The sequence below is a fragment of the Oncorhynchus nerka genome, linkage group LG15 (genome assembly GCF_034236695.1).
Source record: "Oncorhynchus nerka isolate Pitt River linkage group LG15, Oner_Uvic_2.0, whole genome shotgun sequence".
In the NCBI taxonomy this organism is placed as follows: Eukaryota; Metazoa; Chordata; class Actinopteri; order Salmoniformes; family Salmonidae; genus Oncorhynchus; species Oncorhynchus nerka.
Genome location: NC_088410.1, coordinates 65,409,794 through 65,429,582, shown reverse-complemented (window position 1 = coordinate 65,429,582; position 19,789 = coordinate 65,409,794). Strand labels below are relative to the sequence as shown.

Sequence of the window (19,789 nt, the reverse complement as noted above, 5' to 3'; positions counted from 1 at the left end):
TTTTATCCATTTCCTTTTTCAGCCACGACTCTGAGAAACAGAGAATATTACAGATCTTCAGGTCCTTCATTGAATGGAACTTGTCTAGTTTGTTCTCTAGTGGTTGTACATTTGCCAATAGAACACAGGGTAGAGGCTGTTTATTACTCACCGACATATTCTCACTCGTTTATAGCTTTTCTGACATATCTTCCTCTTTCGAGTCCTACGGTTTAGGGCCTGGCCCAGAATGAGCAGTATGTCCCCAGCTGCCGATTCATTGAAGTAGAAATCTTCATCCAATTTGAGGTTAGTGATCGCTGTTCTGATGTCCAAAAGCTCTTTTCGGTCATAGGAAATGATGGAGGAAATAATATGTACAAAAAAATTAAGATCAACACAAAATATCAGAATTGGTCAGGAGCCCGTAAGACGGCAGCTATCCACTGCAGTGCCATCTTCCTGAAGTGTGTGTGTTTGTGTGTGTTTGTGTGTCTTTGGTGGTCGTTTACAGATGCTACACATCACACATTATGCTATTTTATATGGGTTTTTATGCCATCACTTTGGGATAATAATCACTCTGGACCAACAGTAAAGCAGAAATGTCTAATAGAAAGGCATACTCATCTTTAGAGAGAATTTTGTTTGGAGCAACGGTTCCCAAACTAGGACTCACAACCCTATGTGGGGTCGCCTGACATGAAAATGGGGTCGCGGGAGAATTTCCTATTCCAAATCCTGAGGAAAAAATCATATATACAAAAAAAAATATTAGAATATTGTCTTTATCTCAAAATCATTGTAATTTGGTTAATCTTCAAAATATAAATTTAAATTCTTAAGAATCTAAAAGATAAAATTCAATGAGAGACGCCCTAGATCGTGGGAAAAGGTCACACTTGACTGTTGCTCTTGAATCATTCCCATGGTAAATGGCTAGGCCCGCTATGCTATAAAACCACACACAGAGACTGATATTACTGGCCACAATTGATAAGGTGAAAATAATGTGTGGGGAGGTGTATGCACAGAAACTCACATCAATACCTTTGTCAGATAACACTGTTAAACAAAGAATATATGCCAGGAAACTGGCTGACCGACTCGAACTCTCCAGCTTATGCTCTCTAAATGGAGGGTTGAAATTCCCATGTATTGACTTTTGTTCTCTACACATGTCAGGGGATGCTATTCACGAGGACATATTGTTCTATTTCACAATTCCTGGGCATGAAAGGGCACAGGGGATGTTCAGTGTGCTGCGTGGCTATATTGAGGATATTTTTTCTCTCCATGGGATCAAATGGTGGGCTTTTGCACCGATGGGGCTCCATCTATTGCGGGATGGCGGGCAGATCTCTGCACTGTAGTTATGAATGTGTTTCCCTCTGCCATATGGATGCATCGTATGATGCCCCCCATCCATCGCCTGTGCGTGTTTCAGAAAACAGAAAACAGCATCAGTAAGAGTCCCACATGAGTTGTGAGTGCTCATCTCCAACACTTGGAAGAGCACTTTGGGACCTACTTCCCAAACCGTTTGACTGATCCTGGCTCAGTTGACATGCCGGTAAGTGAAATGGAACAGCTGATCCAGCTCTCATGTGACCGAATGCATTCATTGGTCACTACGGAGGAGTTTTGGTTCCTGACTCAAAGGGAATAATAGCCTGCTGTCTGCCTCTGAGCATTAAGGCCCGGTTTAAACAACTGGGAACTCGAAACTGGGACCTCGGAAATCTCAGACTTCAGTACGTTCAAGGCAACTGGGAACTCTAAATATAGCAAGCTCCGAAGGGGGAAAATCTCTTTCTAGAGCTACAACTTTCCGACCTGAAGATCACTGGCGTCATGATTTGACCTCTCGTTTTTCAGAGATCATAGTGGTCTTGAAAGCACCATAAAATGAATATCTGTGTAAAGCTGGATTCAGTGCTCTCGTCTGCATTAAAACCAAATATCGATACAGGTGGGAGACATGAGGTGAGCACTGTCGACCACACCCGACTTTGAGAATCTCAGACGCGACACACATCAAGCACACCCACCTCATTAGGGGTGGTGAGATTTTAGTCAAAGCCACTCCGACATTGCTCGTCCTAATATTTATACATTTCTTAATTCCATTATTTTACTTTTAGATTTGTGTATAGTTGTGAATTGTTCTATACTACTGCACTGTTGGAGCTAGGAACACCAGCATTTCGCACCACCTGGACGGAGGCCGGGATTAAAAATAAAACAACATAGCATGGCAGCAACACATAACAACACAGCATAGTAGCATAGTAACCTAATCGCCCAACATCAGTGCCCGACCTCACTAATGCTTGTGTGGCTGAATGAAAACAAGTTCCTGCAGCAATGTTCCAGCATTTTAGTGGAAAGCATTCCCAGAGGAGTGGAGGCTGTTATACCAGCAAAGGGGGAACCAACTACATATTAATGCCAATGATTTTGAATTGAGATGTTCGACAAGTAGGTGTCCACATACTTTTGGTCTTGTAGTGTACATGTCAGTAAAAATCTAATCAAATTTTATTTGTCACATACACATGGTTAGCAGATGTTAGTGTGAGTGTAGCGAAATGCTTGTGCTTCTAGTTCCGACAATGCAGTAATAACCAACAAGTAATCTAGCTAACAATTCCAAAACTACTACCTTATAGACACAAGTGTAAGGGGATAAAGAATATGTACATAAAGATATATGAATGAGTGATGGTACAGAGCGGCATAGGCAAGATACAGTAGATGGTATTGAGTGCAGTATATACATATGAGATGAGTATGTAAACAAAGTGGCATAGTTAAAGTGGCTAGTGATACATGTATTACATAAGGATGCAGTAGATGATATAGAGTACAGTATATACGTATACATATGAGATGAATAATGTAGGGTATGTAACATTATATTAGGTAGCATTGTTTAAAGTGGCTAGTGATATATTTTACATAATTTCCCATCAATTCCCATTATTAAAGTGGCTGGAGTTGAGTCAGTGTGTTGGCAGCAGCCACTCAATGTTAGTGGTGGCTGTTTAACAGTCTGATGGCCTTGAGATAGAAGCTGTTTTTCTCTCTCTCGGTCCCAGTTTGATGCACCTGTACTGACCTCACCTTCTGGATGATAGCGGGGAGAACAGGCAGTGGCTCGGTTGGTGGTTGCTGTCCTTGATGATCTTTATGGCCTTTCTGTGACATCGGGTGGTGTAGGTGTCCTGGAGGGCAGGTAGTTTGCCCCCGGTGATGCGTTGTGCAGACCTCACTACCCTCTGGAGAGCCTTACGGTTGTGGGCGGAGCAGTTGCCGCACCAGGCGGTGATACAGCCTGACAGGATGCTCTCGATTGTGCATCTGTAGAAGTTTGTGAGTGCTTTTGGTGACAATCCGAATTTCTTCAGCCTCCTGAGGTTGAAGAGGCGCTGCTGCGCCTTCTTCACGATGCTGTCTGTGTGGGTGGACCAATTCAGTTTGTCTGTGATGTGTACGCCGAGGAACTTAAAACTTACTACCCTCTCCACTACTGTTCCATCGATGTGGATAGGGGGGTGTTCCCTCTGCTGTTTCCTGAAGTCCACAATCATCTCCTTAGTTTTGTTGAGTGTGAGGTTATTTTCCTGACACCACACTCCGAGGGCCCTCACCTCCTCCCTGTAGGCCGTCTCGTCGTTGTTGGTAATCAAGCCTACCACTGTTGTGTCGTCCGCAAACTTGATGATTGAGTTGGAGGCGTGCGTGGCCACGCAGTCGTGGGTGAACAGGGAGTACAGGAGAGGGCTCAGAACGCACCCTTGTGGGGCCCCAGTGTTGAGGATCAGCGGGGTGGAGATGTTGTTGCCTACCCTCACCACCTGGGGGCGGCCCGTCAGGAAGTCCAGTACCCAGTTGCACAGGGCGGGGTCGAGACGAGCTTGGATGACGAGCTTGGAGGGCACTATGGTGTTAAATGCCGAGCTGTAGTCGATGAACAGCATTCTCACATAGGTATTCCTCTTGTCCAGATGGGTTAGGGCAGTGTGCAGTGTGGTTGAGATTGCATCGTCTGTGGACCTATTTGGGCGTAAGCAAATTGGAGTGGGTCTAGGGTGTCAGGTAGGGTGGAGGTGATATGGTCCTTGACTAGTCTCTCAAAGCACTTCATGATGACGGAAGTGAGTGCTACGGGGCGGTAGTCGTTTAGCTCAGTTACCTTAGCTTTCTTGGGAACAGGAACAATGGTGGCCCTCTTGAAGCATGTGGGAACAACAGACTGGGATAGGGATTGATTGAATATGTCCGTAAACACACCAGCCAGCTGGTCTGCGCATGCTCTGAGGGCGCGGCTGGGGATGCCGTCTGGGCCTCCAGCCTTGCGAGGGTTGACACGTTTAAATGTTTTCCTCACGTCGGCTGCAGTGAAGGAGAGTCCGCATGTTTTAGTTGCGGGCAGTGTCAGTGGCACCGTATTGTCCTCAAAGCGGGCAAAAAAGTGATTTAGTCTGCCTGGGAGCAAGACATCCTGGTCCGTGACGGTGCTGGTTTTCTTTTTGTAATCCGTGATTGACTGTAGACCCTGCCACATACCTCTTGTGCCTGAGCCGTTGAATTGAGATTCTACTTTGTCTCTATACTGACGCTTAGCTTGTTTGATTGCCTTGCGGAGGGAATAGTTACACTGTTTGTATTCGGTCATGTTTCCAGTCACCTTGCCCTGATTAAAAGCAGTGGTTCGCGCTTTCAGTTTCACGCGAATGCTGCCATCAATCCACGGTTTCTGGTTTGGGAATGTTTTAATCGTTGCTATGGGAATGACATCTTCAACGCACGTTCTAATGAACTCGCACACCGAATCAGCGTATTCGTCAATGTTGTTGTCTGACGCAATACGGAACATATCCCAGTCCACGTGATGGAAGCAGTCTTGGAGTGTGGAATCAGATTGGTCGGACCAGCGTTGAACAGACCTCAGCGCGGGAGCTTCTTGTTTTAGTTTCTGTCTGTAGGCAGGGATCAACAAAATGGAGTCGTGGTCAGATTTTCCGAAAGGAGGCGGGGCAGGGCCTTATATACGTCGCGGAAGTTGGAATAGCAATGATCCAAGGTTTTACCAGCCCTGGTTGCGCAATCGATATGCTGATAGAATTTAGGGAGTCTTGTTTTCAGATTAGCCTTGTTAAAATCCCCAGCTACAATGAATGCAGCCTCCGGATATATGGATTCCAGTTTGCAAAGAGTCAAATAAAGTTCGTTCAGAGCCATCGATGTGTCTGCTTGGGGGGGAATATATACGGCTGTGATTATAATCGAAGAGAATTCCCTTGGTAGATAATGCGGTCTACATTTGATTGTGAGGAATTCTAAATCAGGTGAACAGAAGGACTTGAGTTCCTGTATGTTGTTGTGGCCACACCACGTCACGTTAACCATAAAGCATACGCCCCCGCCCCTCTTCTTACCAGAAAGATGTTTGTTTCTGTCGGTGCGATGCGTGGAGAAACCAGCTGGCTGCACCGTCTCCGATAGCGTCTCTCCAGTGAGCCATGTTTCCGTGAAGCAAAGAACGTTACAGTCTCTGATGTCCCTCTGGAATGCTACCCTTGCTCGGATTTCATCAACCTTGTTGTCAAGAGACTGGACATTGGCGAGGAGAATGCTAGGGAGTGGTGCACGATGTGCCCGTCTCCGGAGTCTGACCAGAAGACCGCTTCGTTTTCCCCTTTTTCGAAGTCGTTTTTTGGGGTCGCCGGCTGGGATCCATTCCGTTGTCCTGGGTGAAAGGCAGAACACAGGATCCGCTTCGCGAAAGTCATATTCTTGGTCGTACTGATGGTGAGTTGACGCTGCTCTTATGTTCAGTAGTTCTTCTCGACTGTATGTAATGAAACCTAAGATGACCTGGGGTACCAATGTAAGAAATAACACGTAAAAAAACAAAAAACTGCATAGTTTCCTAGGAATGCGAATCGAGGCGGCCATCTCTGTCGGTGCCGGAAGTAGGAGTAATACACAACAGGTAGGTCACATGGGGGAGAGGCGTTGTGCTGTGAGGTGTTGCTTTATTTGTTTTTTTAAACCAGGTTTGCTGTTCATTTGCGCTGTATAAGATGGGAGTTCCATGCACTCATGGCTCTGTATAATACTGTATGTTAGAGAGAGAGAGTGTTTTCCTAATGAGAGACAGTTCAATCAGCGGTGCCTCGCTGTGTCTGTTGTTCGACTTTCCACCCAGACCTACCTGTGTGTGGCCAGCCAGCCTGTAACTCAAATACACCACCTTGGATGGTGGACTTACTAGTAGTGTACATACTGCTGTACTGTGTGCTCAACGTCTCTCTCGACTCGAGGAATGACAATACAAATCATGTGCTCTTTATATATGATGATGATCACTGCTATGTAAATTACTGCTTATTTCTTAACGCAGGAGACATATACAAGGACACTACAAAAATAGATACAAAATGTGATTTGTTCTTTTTTATGTTGCCACATATTGTAAACGAGATTATTAATATTCTCTATAGGTCTTACACCTGTACCTCAGGATACCTGTTTACCAAGTGTTCCTGTTTGAGGAGGGTGTGCTTTTGCATGTACTAAAGTATTTATTTTAACACTGGCGAAATTTTGCAGACTGTGCATGATTATTCACAAAAGCTGAAATGTGAGAGACTGTTAGTCCAACTTGCACAATAGGGGGATTCAATTTAGAACACTAACCCATGTCGAGGGTAGTTATGGAAGTAATTTGCACCCGCATGCACTGAGTAAAGTGAAAGACACACAAACCAGTGGTCTACATGGATAAACATTACGTTTCCCTCGCACTCCGAAACCATGGGATCATGCAGTGCAAAGCCATCATCTGTCCTTGATGAGCTGTTTGAGCTGAACTGAGGATGTCTGGGCCAATAGGACATTATTCTTATTATTATCCTCCAGTAGTAGTACAGAGATGGCTACCCTATAATTTAGTCCTACTAAATGTAATTTATCTCTAATTGCTATATAATTACGCAACAATTATCATATCTTTAATGTAATTGTTATGTAATAATTCCTACATATGATCTTGTTGTTTTAATCAAGGCTAATGAAAGGGGGAGGTGTCAGGTGTGCTAGCTACAGCAAAATATTTCATTTTACATATTACCCTTAAAATGACATACTTAGTGTAATTGATGGATCTTTGAAATGCTAACATGTCAATAGTGCATTAGGAACCATTACAATATAAATGCCAGTTTTTCCTTTTCGTGTTTTGCTGTCTTACATAGTTCTTTAGTCTAGAACCAATGAAGTTGTGAATGGAAGTAATATTGCAAATCTAAGTGTTTCTGCTTTCCCCATCAAGAATCCTCATTAAAAACAAACAGACTAATGTCAGTAAAACACAAATGTCAGACCGGTCTTCTCTTCTTAATATAGAAAGATACCTGCTGCAGCCTTCTCCTGTGGATAGTAGATGACAGAATAGGTGTATTTAGTCTTTTTTTTCTTCTATTTTGTTGCTGTCACAGTCCCCTCCCCTCATGCTCCTCTTCAAACTCCCAGTCTGCCTCTGTCGTGTCTGTCTCTAATTACCTCCAGCTATCCTCCTTTAAAACCCCCCTCTCTTCTCCTCTCTTCGTTCCCACTGGGCCCAATTTAGCAACTAATATAAGCAAATGTTATCTAAAAGACTTTCCAAAGCATAGTCTGCTTCAATTTGGGAGCTTTGTCATGACTTATTTACAGTTTTTCGTGGGTGAAAGTAGTCAGGTTTGGTTGGAAGCATCTTCCTGGAGGCTTTCCGCCCAATTACCTTTAAATAGACCAATTATTTCCCATCTCAGCTGCTGGTAGAACATAACCACTATACCTGGCATGGATGTTTTCTACAGAATGAGAAATGTAAAATACAACACATATATAATAACTCCATGGACCTACACGTCCTCATCTCCTCCCTCTCATTGAGAAGGCTTAGGATGCCCCCTTAATGGAAAAACTCAGGCCTAATAAGGATCACTGCCTCATATTCCCTTGTTAGACCAGATGGGTTTGCTGTGTATGGACTTGTTGGCTGGTAAATGGGATGTTTCTCAGCTTAATAATATGCCATAAATAACCCCATCATCAGAACACCTCTCATATAGACGTAGTCCCTGCATATTAGACAGGCTCAGATACGCTGAACCCTGGACCTGATAATGAGCTTGCTGTGAGATGGAGAGATCTGATTGGAGGGGGGACTTGTGTGAGGGGCTCAGAGAGCCTGTGTGTGTATTGCACTGTGGTCCCCTGTGATACTATATGGTCCATAATACAGTGTGATTAGTTTTCTGGGGGGCCATGAACACAAAAGGGGAGTTGTCTTTGACTACTAGCACTGACTTTGTAGTTGTATTTATTACAATTAAGGCAGTTATACACAATTTTAAAACATTACAATACATTCATAACAGATTTCACAACACACTAAGTGTGTGCCCTCAGGCCCCTACTCCGCTACCACATATCTACAACACAAAATCCATGTGTATGTGTATAGCGCTGTGTCGTTCAGGAAGTTTCGTAAGCTGGTGATTGTCAAGCAAATAATTGTCTGTCTCACGGTAATTGACCGTAATTAACATAAACACATTTAGCATCTCCTGGCTTCCACACACAGCCTACAAGCCACTAATGCAGACCTTTGGAACATTCACATTTTAACAAGTCTAATAAATCCATGTAATATAGCCTACACCTTCACAATAAATCCATTATTGATATTAGACAGGTCTAAAGACACATGATATGAAGAAAATGTAGTCTATTTCAGAAGAACAGAATAGCATACTCTGAGTTGTACTTATGTTAGGTCCTGATCTGGCTATGCCAAATGGCTATGGGGTACTTAATTTAGAGTTATTAATGTAACTTTAGTTGTTCTACAAATATTGGGCTATATGTTTTGATTTTTAATATATTGTAAGGCTGCATGATGTGACTAATGATGATTTTTTTTTTGTGGGCTGACTGTACACACTACATCAGTCAGTCATTCACAATTTGAAAAGCACTTGATAATGCCTAGAATTTGCGGCATTCGCGTGAAAGTGCGAACCACTGCATTTAACCATGGCAAGGTGACTGGGAATATGGCCGAGTACAAACAGTGTAGTTATTCCCTCCGTAAGGCAATCAAACAGACAGAGTGGAGTTGCAATTCAACAGATCAGACACGAGACTTATGTTGCAGGGTCTACAAACAATCACAGACTACAAAGGGAAAACCAGCCATGTCGCGGACACCGATGTCTTGCTTCCGGACAAGCTAAACACCTTCTTCACCTGCTTTGAGGATAACAAAGTGCCACCGACGCGGCCCGCTACCAATGACTGCGGGCTCTCCTTCTCCGTGGCCGACGTGAGTAAGATTGTTAAGTGTGTTAACCACTCGCAAGGTTGCCGGGCCCAGACGTAGTCCCTAGCCGCATCCTCAGAGCAGCTGGCTGGGGTGTTTACGGACATATTCAATCTCTCCCTATCCCAGTCTGCAATCCTCACATGCGTCAAGATGTCCACCATTGTTCCTGTACCCAAGAAAGCAAAGGTAAATTAACTAAATGACGATCGCCACGTAGGACTCACTTCTGTTGTCACGAAATGCTTTGAGAGACTAGTCAAGGATTATATCACCACTACCTTACCTGACACCCTAGACCAGGGGTGCCCAGACTTTAGTTACATAGGATCTACTTTTTCCACCCTCTTCCTAACGCGGTCTACCCCCTCTTCTGCCCCCGCCAATATTAAATAACATTTCACCTTATTGATTGGATGATGCTGTCAGCAAGCTTTGCATAGTCTGGGTTGTAGCTACTGATTGCTAGCCTCAAGCATGTGTCCAGGTGATCATCGCTTAGAGTGGACCAGTATTTTGACTTGATGAACCCATTGATGCAGCCAGTCATGGCTGGTGCTCCATTACACAGGTTTGTATTAATAAAGTCCTGACACAAAAATGTCCTCCCATTGAGTTTTTCCTTTCAACTATATGATTTTGAGCAGTTCCTCTTTGGCAGTCATATCTTCAAACACCATTCTGATGAAAATGCAAAACTGAGATGTGTCGATCACGTCTGCCGACGCATCAAATTAAAGTGAAAGAACACGTACTAATTTATGTATTTTTTAAGATGCTCCCTCAAATCCTCATCCACCATTTCACAGCGCCGTGTAACAGTATTTCTGAATAGCTGAATATCCTTAATAGCAGAAATGATTTCTGATTTATTTTTGAAATCATCAAATCATCATCTGCTGCCTCTAAAAAGGCCTCTTTTACCATTTCTCCATCCTGGAACGGTTTCTTGTGCTTTGCTAGTATGCCATTTTGAGCTGGGACTTGTAAAGATCGATTGTTGGGCAGCTAGTTGAGACTGAACTCTTTTACTTTTCTCTTACGTAGTTCACTTTTAGCTGGAAAGTCACTTTCATATTTCTTGTGAACAGTTTTGAAATGCCTCTCGACATTTCCCTTCTTCGCAAGAGCTACGTTTGAATGGCAGATTAGACAAATTTTGAATTTGTTGTGGTGAAAAGTGGTAGATTTTCAGTTTCTTGCTGCTTGGTCCAGCACTCATATTAAACACGGAACTGCAACTTCATAGAAAAAAAGTAGTAAAAAAACAACTACCACTGGAACAACAAAGAATATTCTGTTACAGGTCTCACAAGCATGGAAATGTAAACGTACTAACTGCAGATGGTTGCTATGGTAGCGACAGTTTGGGAAACAAATGTAGCAACAATAGTGCTGCGGGTTGGTCCAATTTTATGTCAATCAAGCAATTTTGGGGGGGAAATATTTTGGCTGTACACTAATATTCGAGAATTGAACCTGTAAGAAAAGCATACGGTGCTTCAGAGCTGTGGTTCTCATTATCTTTAAGCAGACTCGATGGTAACGCTGTGAATTGCCAAAATATATATATTTTTTCTAATAGGTTAATTGACATCGTTTGAGTCAATTGGAGGTGTACCTGTGGATGTTTTTCAAGGCCTACCTTCAAACTCAGTGCCTCTTTGCTTGACATCATGGGAAAATCAAAACAAATCAGCCAAGACCTCAGGAAAAAAAATGGTAGACCTCCACAAGTCTGGTTCATCCTTGGGCGCTATTTCCAAACGCCTGAAGGCACCACGTTCATCTGTAAAAACAATAGTATGCAAGTATAAACACCATGGGACCACGTAGCCGTCATACCGCTCAGGAAGACGCGTTCTGTCTCCTAGAGATTAATGTACTTTGGTGCGAAAAGTGCAAATCAATCCCAGAACAACAGCAAAGAACCTTGTGAAGATGCTGGAGGAAACGGGTACAAAAGTATCTATATCCACAGTAAAACGAGTCCTATATCGACATAACCTGAAAGGCCACTCAGCAAAGAAGAAGCCACCGCTCCAAAAACCCCATTAAAAAATCCTGACTACGGTTTGCAACTGTACATGGGGACAAAGATCGCACTTTTTGGAGAAATGTCCTCTGGTCTGATGAAACAGAAATATAACTGTTTGGCCATAATGACTATCGTTATGTTTGGAGGAAAAAGGGTGAGGCAAGCCGAATTACATCATCCCAATCGTGAAGCACGGGGGTGGCAGCATCATGTTGTGGGGGTGCTTTGCTGCAGGAGTACTGGTGCACTTCACAAAATAGATGGCATCATAAGATAGGAAAATTATGTGGATATATTAAAGGAACATCTAAAGACATCAGCTTGCAATTGGGTCTTCCAAATGGACAATGACCCCAATCATACTTCCAAAGTTGTGGCAAAATGGCTTAAGGACAACAAAGTCAAGGTATTGGAGTGGCCATCACAAAGCCCTGACCTCAATCCCATAGAAAATTTGTGGGCAGAACTGGAAAAGCTTGTGTGAGCAAGGAGGCCTACAAACCTGACTCCGTTACACTAGTTCTGACAGGAGGAATGGGCCACAATTCACCCAATTTATTGTGGGAAGCTTGTGGTAGGCTACCCAAAATGTTTGACCCAAGTTAAACAATTTAAAGACAATGCTATCAAATACTAATTGAGTGCATGTTAACTTCTGACCCACTGGGAATGTGATGAAAGAAGTAAAAGCTGAAATAAATAATTCTCTCTCCTATTATTCTGACATTTCACATTCTTAGAAGAAAGTGGTAATCCTTACTGACCTAAAACAGGGAATTTTTACTTGGATTAAATATCAGGAATTGTGAAAAACTGAGTTTAAATTTATTTGCCTAAGGTGTATGTAAGCTTCCGGCACAGTCAACTTAGTGTCAACTTCTGACCCACTGGAATTGTGATAGTGAAATAGTGAAATAATCTGTCTTTTAAACAATTGTTGGAAAAATGACTTGTGTCATGCACAAAATAGATGTCCTAACCGACTTGCCAAAACTATAGTTTAAGAGAAATGTGTGTATTTGTTGAAAAACAAGTTCTAGTGACTCTAACCTAAGTGTATGTAAACTTCTGACTTCGGCTGTATATACTGTATTATATTCTACATTTTCTTAGTCTATGCCGCTCTGACATTGCTCGTCCAAATATTTATATATTCTTAATTCCATTCATTTTCTTTAGATTTGTGTTTATTGTGTGTATTGTTCGATACTACTAGTTAGATATTACTGCACTGTTGGAGCTAGAAACAGAAGCATTTCGCTACACCCACAATAACATCTGATAAACACGTGTATGTGACAAATGAAATCTGATTTGACTGCCTTCATGACTCGTGTCAGCTGGTGTGGCGGTAATACGGACACTGCAACAGCCCTATACGTGTGTGTATGTTACCATGTGTGTGTATGCGTGTGTGTCTGTGCCTACAGTATGTTTGTGTTTCTTCACAGTCCCCGCTGTTGTCTCTCTATCTGGTTTTTAAAATCTGACTCTACTGCTTCCATCAGTTACCTGATGTGGAATAGAGTTCTATGTCGTCATGGCTCTATGTAAACTTTTCTGATAACTGCTTTTTTGAGGGAAAAGTGTACTTACTACGACTGTGATTTGTGGTTGTCTCACCGAGCTATCTTAAGATGAATGCGCTAATTGTAAGTCGCTCTAGATAAGAGCGTCTGTTAAATGACTAAAATGTCAAAGGTAATGAGAGGCTGGCCCAAGGTGTCCTGTTACCCTTCTGGGACGCTGACAGGAGATTCATCTCCTGTCTTTCCTTAATGAATGCACCTCTCCAAGGCTGCTGGAAGATGGAATATAACAATGATCGCCTTTCAATAGGGAACCTTTTCTTCGGTTCATCATCAACATGAATGGGCAGTAAGATTGTCTTTGTGTGTGTCAGTGATTCCCTGTTGGTGACTATGTAACCTGGGATGCTCTCCTATATCACACACCTGTCACAGTAGCATGATGGACATGCTTTAGATGTATTTGTTTACATGAAGAGATCACATGATTGAGATACAGGTGACTGATTGGTGTTGCCGACTCCTCACTGGAGGCGTTGTTGTCCTGTAGACACGAGGAAGAATAGCAAGCCTGCCGCCCTGCTCCTGCTTCACTGGGTGTGAGTGACATTTGGACATGGTTTAGGAGGGGAGATTTGAGGCGTGCTGTTTGCTTTGTCTCTTTCTTACATTAATCAATGCGCAAAAGGTCTCACATAATTGTGTCTATTTTCAGCCCATCCATTTCTGCACAATGACCACAGAGCTGGGGCCTAATTGAGACGCCAGTGCTAATTTTCAGCGAGAGCATGATAGGCAGGGACTGATAGGCAGGGACTGATAGGCAGGGACTGATAGGCAGGGACTGATAGGCAGGGACTCATCTCTCTGGCATCAAAATGATACAGACGGGGAAATGGCAGAGGTCAGACTAGCTTTTCGCCATGAAAGAGATCAAGATGATTCATTAATCTCCATTCCAGGGCCGTCAGACCTACACACGCGCGTGCACACACACATTCACACTCCCGCAAACACATTCACACAAACCACTTGGATCATAACAAGCTTAGGAGGATATCATGACTAGACGCTGGTGGATATTCATCCATCAGAAGGGACTAGCGAGCATAGGCGAATCAGGCTCAGCGTTTGGCACATCTTAATTACTATGAAAGCATTATTGGCCAGTTCATCATGTTATCTCTGTAGCATTACACTAATGGTCCATCCTGGTGATGAATGCACTTATTATTTATTTCCTGTACCAGACAGCAGAAACCACGGCCATTTCCCATCCAGTAAAGGGGTGAGTTGGAGAAATACTAAATGAGTAACCAGGCAGTATGGCATCATTAGATGTCATTTGACTGATATTGCTGTGTGGTTGACTGTGTAGGAATGGACCTTTTGACCAATGATATCAGTCTTACCAATACTTAATAGGTGGGGAGAGAGAAATATAATTCTGCTGTAACGACCCATAAAGAATGAGGGTGATGTGATTGTAATAACCCATAATAACATATTACTATGATTTGCTCCCCTTAAATACCAGAAGAGGAGCACATCTCAGTGACTGGGTTTGTGAATAAAGGAGCTGGCCCAAGACACATGCCATACGCGCATACACACACACACACACACACACACACACACACAGTATCCATGCACAGAACAGGGTTACAGCGGCACATCAGCAAATCAAAGATTCCCTCACTCACTGAGATCCTCGATGCTTCTCGGAGGTGAGATCTGCATTGCAGTCTTGCATACACTCATCCATTCATAGTCCATCCAACAGGAAGGGAGGAAGGGAGGAAGGGAGGGAGGAAGGGAGTGAGTGAGTGGAGTGGAGTGGAGTGGAGTGGAGTGGAGTACTGTTATTGATTCTCTATGTCCCCTATCCTCCAGGCCGGCTCGGTCCTCCCCTCCTGCTCCGTGGCTCGACGACTCATTGCGAGCTCACAGAACAGGGCTCCGGGCAGCCGAGCGGAAATGGAGGAAAACTCGCCTCCCTGCGGACCTGGCATCCTTTCACTCCCTCCTCTCTACATTTTCCTCTTCTGTCTCTGCTGCTAAAGCCACTTTCTACCACTCTAAAGTCCAAGCATCTGCCTCTAACCCTAGGAAGCTCTTTGCCACCTTCTCCTCCCTCCTGAATCCTCCTCCCCCTCCCCCCCCCCTCCTCCCTCTCTGCAGATGACTTCGTCAACCATTTTGAAAAGAAGGTCGACGACATCCGATCCTCGTTTGCTAAGTCAAACGACACCGCTGGTTCTGCTCACACTGCCCTACCCTGTGCTCTGACCTCTTTCTCCCCTCTCTCTCCAGATGAAATCTCACGTCTTGTGACGGCCGGCCGCCCAACAACCTGCCCGCTTGACCCTATTCCCTCCTCTCTTCTCCAGACCATTTCCGGAGACCTTCTCCCTTACCTCACCTCGCTCATCAACTCATCCCTGACCGCTGGCTACGTCCCTTCTGTCTTCAAGAGAGCGAGAGTTGCACCCCTTCTGAAAAAACCTACACTCAATCCCTCCGATGTCAACAACTACAGACCAGTATCCCTTCTTTCTTTTCTCTCCAAAACTCTTGAACGTGCCGTCCTTGGCCAGCTCTCCCGCTATCTCTCTCAGAATGACCTTCTTGATCCAAATCAGTCAGGTTTCAAGACTAGTCATTCAACTGAGACTGCTCTTCTCTGTATCACGGAGGCCCTCCGCACTGCTAAAGCTAACTCTCTCTCCTCTGCTCTCATCCTTCTAGACCTATCGGCTGCCTTCGATACTGTGAACCATCAGATCCTCCTCTCCACCCTCTCCGAGTTGGGCATCTCCGGCGCGGCCCACGCTTGGATTGCGTCCTACCTGACAGGTCGCTCCTATCAGGTGGCGTGGCGAGAATCTGTCTCCTCACCACGCGCTCTCACCACTGGCGTCCCCAGGGCTCTGTTCTAGGCCCTCTCCTATTCTCGCTATACACCAAGTCACTTGGCTCTGTCATAACCTCACATGGTCTCTCCTATCATTGCTATGCAGACGACACACAATTAATCTTCTCCTTTCCCCCTTCTGATGACCAGGTGGCGAATCGCATCTCTGCATGTCTGGCAGACATATCAGTGTGGATGACGGATCACCACCTCAAGCTGAACCTCGGCAAGACGGAGCTGCTCTTCCTCCCGGGGAAGGACTGCCCGTTCCATGATCTCGCCATCACGGTTGACAACTCCATTGTGTCCTCCTCCCAGAGCGCTAAGAACCTTGGCGTGATCCTGGACAACACCCTGTCGTTCTCAACTAACATCAAGGCGGTGGCCCGTTCTTGTAGGTTCATGCTCTACAACATCCGCAGAGTACGACCCTGCCTCACACAGGAAGCAGCGCAGGTCCTAATCCAGGCACTTGTCATCTCCCGTCTGGATTACTGCAACTCGCTGTTGGCTGGGCTCCCTGCCTGTGCCATTAAACCCTACAACTCATCCAGAACGCCGCAGCCCGTCTGGTGTTCAACCTTCCCAAGTTCTCTCACGTCACCCCGCTCCTCCGCTCTCTCCACTGGCTTCCAGTTGAAGCTCGCATCCGCTACAAGACCATGGTGCTTGCCTACGGAGCTGTGAGGGGAACGGCACCTCAGTACCTCCAGGCTCTGATCAGGCCCTACACCCAAACAAGGGCACTGCGTTCATCCACCTCTGGCCTGCTCGCCTCCCTACCACTGAGGAAGTACAGTTCCCGCGCAGCCCAGTCAAAACTGTTCGCTGCTCTGGCCCCCCAATGGTGGAACAAACTCCCTCACGACGCCAGGACAGCGGAGACACCTGAAACTCCACCTCTTTCAGGAATACCTAGGATAGGATAAAGTAATCCTTCTCACCCCCCCCCCCCCCTTAAAAGATTTAGATGCACTATTGTAAAGTGGCTGTTCCACTGGATGTCTTAAGGTGAATGCACCAATTTGTAAGTCGCTCTGGATAAGAGCGTCTGCTAAATGACTTAAATGTAATGTAAATGTTATTGTTGCTGCCCACATTCAAACTGGCCCAATTTTGTCAGCCTCTTAAAAATGTATTAAAATTGCAGATCTGCCATTAACAACCAATAAAATATATGTTTGTATTGTAGCTAGTTACCTCCTACTGTATGTGAGCTGTTGAGTGACGTGGGAATATTTCAAGTCTATGTCTAATTATAAACGGGGTAGTTTGGGTTGCATTGTGCCTACGAACAGCCCTTAGCCGTGGTATATTGGCCATATACCACACCACCTCGGGCCGTATTGATTAAAAATATCCCGCCTAAGGGCTCTTCTTAAGCACGACAGTACACAGAGTGCCTGGATACATACCTTAGCTGCGGTATATTGGTCATTTTCAGTATCACAAACCCCTGAGGTGCCTTATTACTATTATAATCTGGTTACCAATGTAACCACCCAGTTTATAATGTACGATATACCACGGCTTTCAGCATCCAGGAGCCAGACTACCTGATTTATAATGGTCAATATACTACACCCCTCAGGCCTTATTGATTAAACAACAGGGTAAAGTTTGTACTTGTAGCTTGCTTTCTCTAATTGTATATTTTGTCTGTTACCCTTTTTATAGTTGTTGATGTAATTATTTAGCTTGCTGCTGGAAGGCTCCCAACCACATAGATTAAGGACAGTATCTTGTCAGGATGCCAACACTGTGCCTCTGTCTACACATTCTTTCTCCCTCCCTCTCTCCCTCTCTAGCCTTTCTCTCACTCTTGAAAATGACTTCAATTCGCCATGTCACTTCACACCTCTCTTCCTGTGGTTGCAGGTGTAATGACCCACAGTGATGTCAGCAGCACTATGAGCGGCCAGGTGCAGTCAGAGAACACAGAGACGTCTCCGGCCCCCTCGCTGCCCTCTTCACTGCCCCACGGGGACCAGGGGGACGGGAACGAGCAGGGGCAGGCCGAGGAACACAAGGAGCCCATCAACGACACGGAGCACAGGGACAGGGGCTCCAGCGAGTCAGTGGGCAGCGGCTCTTCCTTTGAGGAACTGGACTTGGTGGAGGAGCTGGAGAGAGAGTTGGGGAAGGAGGAGGAAGGCCTCACGGTGGAGGAAGTAGCCAAGGAAGCCCCATGAGAGGCTGTCGCTAGCCTAGGGGGGATGGAGAGGAGTAGAAGACGGGGTGATAAAGGGATGGATGGAGGTAACTCCTCTGGGTCTATTATTCTGGGGTGGTAGAGAGATTTCTTCAGCGAATCTTAGTTGTCTTGTATGCCAACTTTTGTTCATAGCCATACAATTTATCATGACAGACATGCCATCTATTTCTGGACCTGTGTACTTTCCTGTACCTAAGACAGTAATTTCTCTATTGAGAGATTATAACAAAACTCTTTATCTTTTGTAAAACATATCAATAACAACAGTTCTTCCTTTTTTCAAAGATTTCTTAATTTAAAAAAGGGTTTATCAATACTAAACAGATATAACTATTGTAGGATATGATACATTCACCAGTAGAAAATGACACACTCTTTGAGTGGAGAGAAATATTGTTATAATATACTTGTGGGTCTGATGAAAGTCAATCTTTCTTTTGATTGAAATATTTCAATGTTAAAAACATTGTGTACAATAGATTGAATCATCTCTCATCATAGTCGACACACATTTTATATAAGATGGACAACAATTATATATAATCGAATATACAGTGTAAGACTAACAAACATAAGAAGGAATCAAAGGCATTTAGTTGTGAATGATTTGTAATTGCATCTAACAACATATTGTGACAATTGAGATGCTACCTACTTGCAATGGGTTACAATGTTTCCAGAATACTGTTATGGTGCCTTTTCACACTATTTAGTGACCAGAAAATCCAGAGCATGTAGAGGGTATTTAAAGCAATATCTGCCTTATTCATTTTTACATGGATAACAACCTTACAAGGTCATTTTGCTTTTGCCCTCAATTTGAAATAGGTTTGACACCTGGGAAACTCTGAGAACTGGGGCAGGGCTTAAACCGAGTGGTGTAGAATAATCCATAGAACTGCAAGAAGAGAGGGTTTATAGGTGAAAGTCAGTTCAGACTCATAAAGTCATCAAGGGCTAGGATTTACAATTCAACTCTGAGATGGAAACAGTCTGAAAGTACTGTATTTTTATTCATCTGGTAGATGTATGTTATCGAACAGTTGAACAATATTAGCCAATCAAAAGAAAATATTTGAAATCTTCACTTTTCAGATGATCTGTTCTATTACTTTGGCCTAGGTGTTTCCAGTCTAAATCAAATCAAATGTTATTGGTCACATACACATGGTTAGCAGATGTTAATGCGAGTGTAACGAAATGCTTGTGGTGTAGCGAAATGCTTGTGTCTAGCAACTTGTTCGATTACTCTGGTCTGTCATGTGTACCAATATAATCGTTAGTCTTTGACTTGAATCCGGGATACAATGTTCCACTTCTTTGAAGTATTATAACAACTTCCTGTATGGCGTGTTGATTATCCTATGATATAGACATGGGGCTCACGCCATTTGTTTTTGTCACATGTTCTTCTGTTGGATCTCTTGTCTTGTGCTTTGAACAAGACAAGATCATGTACACTGCCATGGAGATGTCTTTCTGTTTGGAATAAACATGTTTAATTGCAAATGTTAACCTAGAGTATGTGCAATTGTAAAAAATGTTCTGTATGAAATATAAATACAGAAAACTGATACTGTTTTCATATTGTACGCATATTGTGGTAAACTCATGTAGTATTCAGCTGGTGAAAGTATATTGCTCTGTCCCTATTGCTTACACTTGGTGCAGAAAACGAATCCTCTGTGGCCTTTTTATTAATGAAAGTCTCTCTTTTATGAAGAAGAGCTTGCCT

At 43.9% G+C, this 19,789-nt stretch overlaps 1 protein-coding gene across 1 annotated transcript in view; it reads left to right on the top strand.

Annotated features, from left to right (window-relative positions):
* tex264a (testis expressed 264, ER-phagy receptor a) overlaps positions 1 to 19,569 on the top strand; it is a 158,942-nt gene extending 139,373 nt beyond the window's left edge. The window contains exon 4 of the mRNA XM_029683240.2: positions 17,718 to 19,569. Within this exon, the coding sequence (XP_029539100.1) occupies positions 17,718 to 18,031 (314 nt within the window). The 3' untranslated portion in view covers positions 18,032 to 19,569. The remainder of the gene's footprint in view (positions 1 to 17,717) is intronic.
* The last annotated feature ends 220 nt before the right edge of the window (positions 19,570 to 19,789 follow it).